Genomic DNA, 12,681 nt, shown 5'->3' on the forward strand with positions numbered 1-12,681 from the left:
GACAAACTATATTAGTAATTTACCAGGTAGAGTTAACTAAGAATAATTTGAATAAATCATGAATAAAGGTACTTATAACTAGATAAAAATTTATTAAATTCTATTTACTAAATTATTTTTAATTACTTACATATATCTCTTAAACTAAAATTTAATAATATATAGAGACTAGATTAACACTAGCCGCAGTGGAGTAGGATTTTGGCTAATTGTTTTTTCGATAAATCTAATTTCGATCTGAATATGATCAAGATCAATCAGAATTCTTCTAGAACAACAAAACTGTTAAAATCGTTAATTTTAATTTTCGGGATATAATCCGATTTAGAGTATCAGAAATTAAAATATTTAATTTTAATTTTCGGTATATAATCCGATTTAGAGTATCAGAAATTAAAATAGTTAATTTTAATTTTCGGGATATAATCCGATTTAGAGTATCAGAAATTAGATACGATTGAATACGTTGGGATATGTTAGGGATACGGTTTAAATACGTTTCGGCTTATTGGCTAATTGGACGGGTTTAACTTTATAAACCCGTTAAGCTAACATGTTAACCCATTATCCACCTGACCACCTGACCACCTCCCCACCCCCGCGACCCTTTCGATCTCTCCCTTCTCTCTCTATCGGTTCGTGCCCTAGGCAGCCTTCGTCTCCCCCTCTCTGTCGACGATCGCGTGACGCTGTTCTCCCTCTCTTTCTCGACGAACGAGCTGACGACGACGCCGTTCTCCCGCTTTGTCGACGAACGAGCGGACGACGACGCCGTTCTCCCTCTCTCTCTCTCTCGACGAGCGAGCTGACGACGACGCTGTCCTCCCCCTCTCTCTCGACACTCGATAGAAACGAGCCGACGACGACGCTGGTCTTCCTCTCACTCTCTCACGCCGGTATTTCTTCTCCCTCTAATTGTTTCTCTTTTTTTTTTCCCCTCAATTTCTTCTCTCAGTTTTTCCTCAATTTCTTCTCTTTTTCTTCTCTGAATTTTCTTCATCTGATTTCCTCCACTTCTCAATTTCTGTTTTCACTTTCGTTTCTCACTTTTTTTTTTCCCTCAAGTTTTTCTCCGTTGTTCTCTGAATTCTTTTCTCTGAAATTGCGCAGATTTTCTTCTCTGGTTTTTTCTTCTTCTGTATGTTAAATTGTTGTGGAATGGTTAATAGAACTTCTCTGTTTTATTTCAGAGAAGAAAAACCAATTGTATGTTATATTAGAATGTTAGAATGCTTATCTTATTAGTAACAGTTAGATTATTATAGTGTTAGAACTTAGACCTTCTCTGTTTTACTTTTACCACAGATTAATGGCTATTAAAAGTATGAGTTCTAGTACTAGTAGTGTGGCGGCAGATGACAGTGCCAAACTTTGGAAATATGTAACCAAATTGGAAAATATGGGAGGAGGAGCGAAAACTAGGTTTCAGTTCAATTATTGTCAGCATATATGCAAAGGGTCTTATTATAGAGTGGAGACTCATGTGATGATTATTAGTGGATGACGAATCGAACCATGCCCTAAAACAAATACACACCATATTGTGGAGATGAATATTATGGAGATGAAAAGAATTGTGGAGAGACTGAGTTAAAAATAAGGAACTCTATTCCAAAGTTAGTTTGCCAAAGTTACCTCAACATGGAACTTCTAGTATGCTCTTTGGAACTTCTTCTAATATGGCCTATGGACCAAAGAAGAGAAGGATAACTGGGGAAACAACTCTTGAGAAGTCACATAATATGGTTTCTCATAATTAATTACACTGTGAAATTGCTAGAATGTTCTACTATGCCGAGTTATTTTTTCATCTTGTTAGCAACCTATATTATGTTAAGTTTTATTAGTTTTGCAGCTAAATGTTAAATAACAAGTTATTTGCCTTTTGGTTATAATATATTGAGAACTATGCTTCTCCAACAAGAAATGTTAACCATTGAAAGGTTATTGGAATTCATTAAGGGCACATGAAGGGAAACTTAAAGCATGTATACATATATAACTTATCATTTGATTAGATGAGAAATTTCTAATATAGAGGTTTAGATTCTGTTGTACTCTTAACAGTTTGGGGCTTTTCGTACTGTATATATATATATATTATGAAATGAAGTTTCCATAAGTTTAAAGAGTGAGCAGGCACTTCACCCTATATTCTTCTTTTCCTATAATCATGACATGGCTATCCATTGATGTTGGTCTAGACTCATATAATTTAAACAGTTATTTTCCACTACCAGACTACGAAATTTTACTAAAACTTTTTGATTGAGAAAGGAAACATACAAATTTTCACAAGATAACAGTTTCATATTGCACCTGGAATGATTTTTTATTCTTTTTATTGCTATTATTTGCTGAACCTCTTTTACCTCGACTTTTGGGCATTGGAATGTGATTATAGGTGATGGCAACTTTTGAGCTCTATCGGAGGTCCACAATTGGCATGTGTTTGACTGAAACTTTGGATGAGATGGTATCAAATGGTACTTTAAGCCCAGAGCTAGCTATCCAAGTCCTGGTGCAGTTCGATAAGGTTTAATGTTGATTCTCATGATTAGAAAAGTCTTCCATAAAAAAAGAAAGAATCTAAGTGGGTATTTTGTTGCTTTGGTTCATTTTTCCGCCGCCAGTCTATGACAGAGGCTTTGGAAAACCAAGTAAAGAGCAAGGTTTCTTTCAAGGTATGTGGAAGAGCTTCTTACATATTCTTTATGTTGCATTATATGTTGGATCATCTTTATTTCTGACTTAGTGCACCCACCCTCTTGATACTTGCTGATCTATTTATTATGTAGCAGTGTAACTTTTAGAAGATAACTTATAATATGGAGAACATTAAGGCTTGTAATTTATGGTGAGATCAGAATGCAGTAATGGTTGTAGTGGAGGGTGGTGACATCATTTATGAGAACCTTTTCCTTTGGAGAATAGTTTGATAATCTTGATGTGTAAGGTTTATTTAGCCTTGTATGCATTATTATTCAGATCTGCTTGTTCTGTTTTATCTTTCACAAAAGAATGCAGCATAATAGCATATTAATATATTATGACTGATGACAGTGAGTGAACTTTTGTTTGAATCGGGTTTTCCCCTTAAAGTAGAAACAATGGAAACAAGTCAAGTAGCGAAAATAGTGAATGAGAAGGATAAATTTCCTGTATGCATTTAGTGCGTCGGAAAAGCTCTCTTTAGGTTGATTAAATTACTAGATGTGAACAGATAGGCACGATCCTTTGCCATTTCATTATCATACTAGTAGTATAATCATTTTTGAGAGTCATCCAACAACAAATTAAACCGTGTGCTCTTAAGATACGTGTTTTCTTGATATTTATATTTAGATGACATTGTTCTATAATTAACTTAAATTGAAGCATAGGATCATGCTCCAAAAGGCAAAAACCAAGATAACAGATACCCTGAATTTTTCATGCATCCTTTTACCATCACAAAACCTCAATAATCTTCATTTCTGTCCCTATGACAACTGTTTTCTCACGCCTTTTTATTTATTTGTGAACATACAATAAATGTGCTTTCATTTTTGTTGTTCACAAAACTATCACTTCACTATAGCAATTCTAGTGGATTTCATTTGGAAGAAGGTAAGGTCTCATCTAATTATATGATATGAACTTATTGGTTCTTTTGAAGAAGATAAGTTTAAACTTACTTAAATAATTTTTATCTTATATTGGTCAGCATTATAGACAATAGAATAAATGTAGAAATGGAACAACTTTGGGAAACTTAAACCATATAATTTTATTATATTTGTTTGTCAAGTAATAACTAGGTCACTTTTTATGTTTTACATATTTCAAGTTTACTTAAGATATACTAAGAAATATGACAAGGGATCTCAAAGTGGGTCTTTAGTCTTGCCATGGCTAGTGTTTTGAAAGGTGGTCAATGTATACCTAGGCTGGTGGCGGCCCATTGGCTGCCTACCCTATGGGATTGTTTGGTTGTTGGATATGAAAAACCAAAGATAAGAGAAAAAGGTTCTTACCATGAACAATAATAATTATGTCGGATAAGAATAAGGTCTTTGGTTGTGATAGTTAGGATAAAGCATAAGAAAGATCAAATTTACTTTATTGCCTTTCCTTGGTTTGATGTATAAAAAAAAGAACTCTGATAAAATAATTTTACTGTATTCACTCTAATTTACGTATTGTTACATATACCATCATGAATATATGTAATGGAGATCCCATGTCAAAAAGCATTTTCACCACATATGTATCATAAATTATTAGCAAGTACATAATAATCTTAGAGCATTACAATATTCAACATGTTTTTAACTTTTGAGCCTTGAAAATATGGCACAATATATCACCACAAATAGTACATTGTTTTTACTAACAGGTAACATTAAAATATATGTCAAAATGTGGTTAGGGTTTGATTTGTTGGGGGAAGATGTTTTGAAGGCAAAAGGGTCATTTGTCTACTTGAAACTGGAATAGAAAAACATGACAAACCCCTATTTATCACTGTTTTTCTTTATCCAAGTGAGTTATCACCCATTTGGTTCTCATTTTCTATGATAAAGGGCAGTTTATACCTTATCCCACTCCTTTGTTTCAGCAACCAAACAACCCCCAAACTGCTTTTTCATTGTTAGGTGCCACCCGCATAGGGGGCTGTACGGCCTAGTCAGTATTTGGCGGCAGCATAGGCGGGTCAGGTACCTTAATGGGTTCACGGGTGACTTTTTATGCTAATGGTCTCCACTGCAACATTGCTTTATAGAGGATTATTGTGAGAGCTCCTTTTTTTTGGTGGACAGTGGCATCCCAAGTTTGACTCCTTTCTTGGTTTTTCCTATTTCCCCCATTACATTTCAGGCTTTAATATCTGCAGCCTTTAGTTTGGACAACAGTTAGGTTGCTCTTGCAGTCTTGCTTCCAAGGAAAAGAAAACATTGAAGAAGTTAAATCCATGGGAAATTTTCCTTTAGTATGGACAGCAGTTAGGTTGCTCTTGCTTCCAAGGAAAAGAAAACATTGAAGAAGTTAAATCCATGGGAAATTTTCCTTTAGTATGGACAGCAGTTAGGTTGCTCTTGCTTCCGAGGAAAAGAAAACATTGAAGAAGTTAAATCCGTGAGAAATTTTCCTAGTATGGACAACAGTTTGGTTGCTCTTGCTTCCAAGGAAAAGAAAACATTGAAGAATTTAAATCCATGGGAAATTTTCCTCAGCTGGAAGGAACAAAGTTCAACATGATAATTTTTTCATTATTTGATGCAGATAGCAGAAATGTTCTTTTTCTAGGACAGAGAGAGAAAGAGAGATTAATCTGCATGGATGTGGAAAAATTAGAACCCCAAATCCTACATCACATATTTTTTATATCCAAATAAACAAGGGTAAAGGGAGATGATTAGAATGGAAAAGGAGCTGGCGACATTGCTTTTCATTTTCCATCTACTTTCTTTTACAGAAGTGAGGGAGCTTTTGTCGGAATGTGGAGAACTTTCTGTTAAGACTTGCTTTCACAAAACCAAAGGCCTGAACTCTATTAGAGGAACCTGCTTGGAAATATTCATCTCCCTTTTCTGCTCAAACATGTTTGATTAGTATGAAGTTTAACTAGATTATATTCTCTTCAAGGGCAGCCACTTGGTTGATACAATTTCTTTTGGTTAAAAATTGTGTCGGATATTTCAATCATGGTGAGTTTATCATAATTGTATTCCATTTGGCTCTTTTGGAAAAACTTATATTACAAGCTATTGCTTTTCTCTCTTATCTATACTTGGTATACCTCTAGATGAACCTTTGAGAATTACTTCTTGGTTGATGAGCCAAAATACTGCCACTGTTGTGGGTAAGCCTACCTATTAGGGCTGGAAACAGATCGAATATGGACCGGATAGCGGTCAACCATATTTGTATCCATATTTGCACATCGGACAATATATATTTAGATTTTAGATGGATACTAAAATTTAAAAACATATCTGCTCTATATGGATCCGGATATGTATTGGATTTGGATCGAATATTCAAAAGTACATAGATTTGAATTGGATAGGGTTTAGATCTTAAATAGATTTGAGTACAAATGGAGTGGAATGTGGATAGTGGAAGGAGCTAAACAGATTGCAACTAAATGGGTTGGGAGAGTTAGGAAGTTTGATGATCTATTCAATACTAATAGATTCGTTAGTTATATATTTGCAGATAAACAAATATCTGAATCTATATCTAATAGTGGAATGTGGATTACGGAAGATAAAAGAGCTAAAAGAATTGCAAGTTGCAATTAAATGTGTTAGGAGAGTTCGGAAGTTTGAGGATCTATTCAATATTAATAGGTTTATTAGTTATATATTGTGGATAAATGGGTATCCGGATCTGTATACCAGTAAAATTTATGTATCCATATTTGGAACCAGATTTGAAATTGTTTCAAAATTTCTATCCATATCTGGATTTAGGTTGGATAGGAAATTTGTAAGCTGTATTTTGTCTTTTATGGGTATTGAATTGGGTTGGTTCAGATAATACCTGACCTGTTTTCACCCATACTATCTGCCCAACTATTTTTCTTATGTTTCCCAGCAATCCCTTATCTTGTCCATCATTACTATGTTCAGTATTTTGTAATTATTTCTAGATAGTTCATATTGGATTTTCAGTTGTCATAAAATTTTTAAATTATTGTGTTGCTGTTTTAATTTTTAGTTGTGCTCTAAAACTTTAGCCTTCAAAATATTAGTGACCCTGCAAGGATAGTATGTGATGAAAGCCCCTCCAATGACACTAAGTCAGAGAGATATGGTATGGAAAGTCAGACTTGATGTTCTAAAATCCCATTAAGGTGAGATTTCTGTTCAAAGTGGTATAATATGTCTCGATGATATATCTTGTTTTTACAGCACATCCCTTTATGTGGCCTATTATACTACTTTAATTGAACTTGAGTACAGCAGAGTTGGTTACAATGGAATTGCTAACATCTCTCCTTGAAAGGTAAGATACAACAAAATACATTAGTTTTTCAGGTGATTAAGAATCTGGCCCTTTACCTATAATAAGCATCTATCAGTGGCATCCGATTTTGGTGAATTAGGCGAGAGGAGGGAGTCTACTATCCTTGTACATGGTTCCTGACCTCTAACTATGCACACATTTGTGCATCGATATCATATCTAACATGTTGCTACATAAGTCCTCATTTCGTGAATCAATATTATATCTACCATGTTGCTATATAAGTCCTCATTTTGTGCATCACTATCCTAATATGGTTAAGAATTTGTATTAAAGGTAGGTTCTTAGTTTTCTGCTGAATATGGATTTACAGAATCATTTCATTTGTTTTCTCGTATCTCCATGGACTGTCTCTCCTCTATGGGAAGAAAAGAAAGATCAACAAAAAAACTTTTCCTACTATCACTATGTGAGGCAGTACCCTAAAGTGTGGCCTAGAAACATATCTGGAGGACATTTTAGCCTGCTATTGTTGATGCATTCTCAAACACCTCTTCTGGAATTGTTGTTGCTACATGGAAGTGATGGGGAAGGCATATGACATGATCAAGTGGAGTAGTAGTTATATGGAATCCTTTGGTTGCATGGAATCTTTAGAAGATCTTATAGAACTCTATAGTGGATCTTTATAATTTTAGGACATAATCCTTTTGGTTACTCAGTCCTATGTTGAAGTGACCAGTGAAATGGGGAAAGGGAATCAATATATTGACTCTTTTAGTAATTCATTTTTATGTGTAACTGTATTTCTCTGGTTGCTTCTTTCCTTAATTCTTGTCTTTTCATTGACCTTGATACAGTAACTAATTATATAGTTTCTGTATAGTTTATTAGACAATTTAGGAAAAACAAATCAGGGAGCTTGCTTGAGACCCACTTTGGGTTTATGGTGCCTGACGATGGTGAGACCATGAAACCTCTTGGCTGCCATGTACCTTGGGAAGCACTTTTTTGAACATTGCTTGCATGTAAACCACATGACTAGATATCCAAAGTATTGATCCACAAAGGGTAGTGCATGAAGCTCTAGGTGATATGATCTAGGGAATGCAAGATGTAGCAGGTTTACCCCCATCAGTGATTGGAAAGGTGGTCTCTGTAATTGAACCATATGACTGTTGTGCACTGTGCCAAGTTTTACTGTCACACACTGAAGATTTCAACTTTTAATGTTCTTTTGTTATTAATATCTGCAATATGCTAGTTTGTCTATATCATTAATTCAGAAAAAGTATCTCCAAAAGCTTCTCAATTTCTAAGGCAACAACTTCAAAAGAATTCTATGCATAATGCTGAAGCAACACTACCAATATAGAAAGACAGAAAATTTATTACAAATCATTCAAACATAGTCCACTTATTTTTTTGACCTTTATTGTTGTCCTTGTTGTACTTTTGCTTTAACAAATGAGATGCCTTTATCAATGTTAGGCCATATTCTGTAACTGGGTGATAGCTACTATCGTGTGTAATTGGAGGAGAGATAACTCAGAGAAGTGAAAATTGGTATTGTACAAAAATTACTATTGTTTGTAGATTTTTGAAATTTTTATGAAGAAAACTGAAATATTCTGGATAAGGTTTATGGTATACTCTATTTGCTGTTATTCGAAGAATCTAAAATAGGATTATAAAACTTGGGAAGGAAAACAGAAGAAATCTAAAATTAATTAGTTTTAGGTAAGTAGGTCTAAGAGGATATAGATCTAATGCAATTCCCATAAATCAATGCATCAAAGAGGTAAAAGAAATAAATAATCACCCTTGATGGCCAAGAAGAATAAAGATTTAATTTAATACTTTGAATTATTCAAAGGGAAGTTTCCTTGAGAGGGGAATACCGAAACAGATGTATTAATTGGTTAAACGGACACAATAATACTTGATGTGATAGAACTTCCTAGTAAATAGAATTGAATGGAGGGAAGGATCCATACAATTGACCCAAGATATTTGGAACAAAATGTTTGACTGTTTAGTTTTTGTCATTTCTATACTACCATGCCTTGTGATTTCACTTGGGAGGAAAAACTAGATATAGTTGCAAGGAGGAGAAGATAGTGTCTCAAGAGATTTAGCAGGCCACTATTGTAGCTCAATGGTGGAGTCTTATCAGCCTACGACAGAGGTCATGGTTCAATCTCCTATAGATGTTGGAGTTGATAGTTTATGAATTTTTTACTACAATATTATATCGCAAGTTTGAGCCCGTTGTGATATGTTCCTTGAGATGATTGGCGTAGTTGTCCTACATATATATTTGGGAGAACTAATTTCTTTGTCTTAGACTACGAGCTCCTAATCTATTATAAAAAAATAAGCCATGTTCACTTTAGGATAATTTTTTTCATATTCTAGAATGATAGTAAAGATCAAATTATTCTTATTCTAGATTAGAACAATATTCAAATTATTCCACATATAAGTCAATTATAATTTTTTCATCTATTTCTTCCCTCCTGCCACTCATATATGTCATTGCATACCTTCAATAAATGAGAACATTATAATTTGAATTTATATGTCAAATCAATGGCAGTTTAGTCAATTTTCACTTCTTATTTGTACTTTACCTCAATTTTATGTCACATTAAAGGTAATTATTACATCACTATTTTAGATTAGAAGTAAACAGTAGAATATCCTATAGATCAGAGATACAATTTTAAGAATAAGAATCCAGAATAGATATTTTATATTTTCCCTTAAACCTATGAGATTTAGCAATGTCTCCATTACTTCCGCACTCAGCAGATGTTTCATAATGGCTAATTGAATATTTTGAAATATGCCCCATCATTTGGTAGTGTGTCTTTTGAGGTGTTCCAAACATTAGTTGATATAAAAAATTAATGGAATCCTTTGAAAAGCTTATAGAATTAAATTGTCAAAAAAGTTAGGCCCCTCTTATTTCTCTGATGGCATGGCAGAATCTAGTGGCAAGACTCTTTAGGACTTCTCTTAATAAGTTTTTATTTTATTTTGTTATTTATTATTTTTTATCTATTCAAATATTGATATGCAAAAGTTTGTAGGTATATAGAAGAATTTGGAGATACATGGGATGCGGCTAGGGTAGGGGAGAGAGGAGAGAAAAGTTTTATCATTGAAGTGGATCCACAAACTTATCAAGCAAATTAACCTTGGATCTTAAATTAGAAATTCCATTCCTTTTCAATCCTAAATTATATTCTCTATTGTTAGCAGTAACTAACCACAATTCTGGAGTTCTCATATTTAATATGCCAAGTCAATTGAATAAAAATGGCAACTAATCCAATTTGTGTTCTAGCATCACCTAGAATAGGCAATTTCCAATATTGACTAGTAACATTGGAACTGCACTGAAAAAATATATTATAATTAGGGGCAATGGCTCGAGTGTGGATGAGCCAGGCCGACCTGATTATCAGTGAGCAGATTTGGGGTTGACATATTTAGCTTGACTAATATCATAGTTGAATCAGTCTAGTAAATATTACATTACCAACTTAATGTATGTCCAAGTAATGCAACAAGCAAGATAATTGTCAACCCAGTTATGAAGGGAGGAATGTGGATGAATTTTCCCATTCAGGGCCTTACTGTTATTTGACCCAACTTGAAGATAACATGTCAGACTAGTTCCACCCAGAAGCACTCACCTAGTAATTTTGTCTTTTTGTAAAGCTTAATCAAATTATGCGGTATGTTGTTGTAGTCCTGTCAAGTTGGTGCATGCCAAAGAGTCATTTAAGATGTAATATTTGTCTCTCTCTCTCTGTCTCTATCTCTCATGCTGTAGTTCTACTATTTGATCTTTCATTTGGAAATATGTTCCGACGTGTCCACTTCAAACTGTAGAATTTTCCCATTAACTGTATTGGTGAACTGATTCCCACTGAGTTACTCCCAGTTTGGTTTCTCTGTCCATTATTTTTAATCTTATTGTGCAAATTACTTGACGAATCACTATTAACTTAATTAAGTTATTCATGTTTTGTCTAATATTTCTATTGGGATGTCGGTTTATCCTTCATCTTTCGATCTTCATATAAAAAATTAAAAATGTCATTTTACTTAGCATTAAGTTGCAACATCTGAGTTTATTGATGTTAGATAATTCAGGAAGACTACCAGTCCATCATGTCGTTGTTACTTCTGAATTTTTGAACTCTTCAAAGTTATTTTGGCAAAATAAAATACCCTGTGGTTGCTATTCTAAAGAAATTTTAGAAGTTTTTTTTTTCTGTTCATACCTTAACATTGTTCGAGTACTTGGACATTCTTTGAGAAGTTCTTTGTACCTTCAGTGATTGTCACTGCGTTCTGATATTTGATTCTCTTTTGATTCGTTTCTTCTTTGTCTTCTACAGGGACATTTGCACACTTACAGGTTCTGCGATAATGTGTGGACCTTCATCTTACAGGATGCAACATTCAAGAACGAGGAATGCCAGGAACAAGTTGGGAGAGTGAAGATTGTAGCTTGCGACTCCAAATTGCTTACTCAATAATGCACCTGCTGCTCCTCTGCGATTTAATGGGAGTTCATGAGGCAATGGAACTTATCTTGCTTTAAAATTGAAAGTTGAAACTGTTCTCCAGTCATCTTGCTATGGCTGAGGCAATTTGATGTATTTCACATGGTTATTTTCACACCAGAAGTAAATCCATCTTCCTCTTGTTTGAGACTTTGCATCACCACTATGCACCAGTTTAGACTGCTACATTCTTTTGGAGCATCTGGGCTAAATTTTAGAGGTAGCAGACTTTTTCAATCGTGCTCATCTATATAGCCCAGTAACATATAAAATAAAGCTAACTATTTGGTTACGCAAACTAAATTCATTCTAATAATTTAAATTACTAGGATTTTCTTTTCGAGAGAATTTATCATGAGTTTTAGCTTTCTAACTTTTTCAGTGTAGTGCCTAACTTGCCAACAGGCCTTTATGTATGGCCTACGATGTTGGCCATTTTTGCCAATTCTAATTTCCCCTCTTTTATCTTAGGATGGTACTTCCCCCCTTTGAGGCCAGGGCCGTATCTCTGGTTTGTAAAGATGTGTCTGGATTGTAGTACGGGCAATTCGTAGCTGAAATATTTTTCTTAGTTTAGGAGTGTATATGAAATTATCGTTTTTTTCTTCTAATTACCAAGATTAGATTTTTCAAAATTAGGTATATATTTATAATAGTCAATACATTTTTTTTATATTTATAATGGAATGTACATAATTTATACATCCAAGGCACATTAGAACTTATTATTGCTAAAAGACTCAAAGTGAACACTTTATGAAGAGATAAGGTACGGAGAGACGAGATTAGTTCTCTATTCTTTTTCTGCAGTAATATAACAGTACTTCATTCGTGTTCTTTTTAGTAGGATCCAATTTGTTATATTATCTAAAAATCTGTTATTGACTACTATATCAAATTGAAATTTAATGAAGTATGTCATGTTATCTCTAACATAATACATCTGGAATTATTATCTGTGGAATCTCTAGTTAATATCTTAAGAATCCATAATTAGTAACCAAAGAATTCATTTTATGGAATCCTTAATTAATAACTAAAGAATTCACTTTATGGAATTCATAATTATTAACTATAGAATCTATAGTTAGTATCTATGAAAATTATTATTAATCACTATATATAGAATTAAATTCAATGAATA

At 33.8% G+C, this 12,681-nt stretch overlaps 1 protein-coding gene across 1 annotated transcript; it reads left to right on the forward strand.

Annotated features, from left to right (window-relative positions):
* Positions 1-594: 594 nt before the first annotated feature.
* LOC140795551 (transcription initiation factor IIA subunit 2) lies at positions 595-11,697 on the forward strand. The gene is made up of 4 exons (XM_073148196.1): positions 595-896; positions 2,405-2,536; positions 2,634-2,684; positions 11,370-11,697. The coding sequence occupies exons 2-4, from the start codon at positions 2,408-2,410 to the stop codon at positions 11,508-11,510; spliced, it is 321 nt and encodes a 106-aa protein (XP_073004297.1). The 5' UTR covers positions 595-896; positions 2,405-2,407; the 3' UTR covers positions 11,511-11,697.
* Positions 11,698-12,681: the final 984 nt, after the last annotated feature.

This window comes from Typha latifolia, chromosome 9 (assembly GCF_019914945.1).
Source record: "Typha latifolia isolate L0001 chromosome 9, TyphaL0001v2, whole genome shotgun sequence".
NCBI lineage: Eukaryota > Viridiplantae > Streptophyta > Magnoliopsida > Poales > Typhaceae > Typha > Typha latifolia.

What these genes read in the sequence shown, in the direction of transcription:
- LOC140795551 (XM_073148196.1), top strand. Translation starts at nt 2,408, where the DNA reads ATGGCAACTTTTGAGCTCTATCGGAGGTCCACAATTGGCATGTGTTTG. An exon ending in TCCTGGTGCAGTTCGATAAG is followed by an intron (nt 2,537 to 2,633) that starts GTTTAATGTTGA and finishes TTCCGCCGCCAG; the next exon opens with TCTATGACAGAGGCTTTGGA. An exon ending in AGAGCAAGGTTTCTTTCAAG is followed by an intron (nt 2,685 to 11,369) that starts GTATGTGGAAGA and finishes TGTCTTCTACAG; the next exon opens with GGACATTTGCACACTTACAG.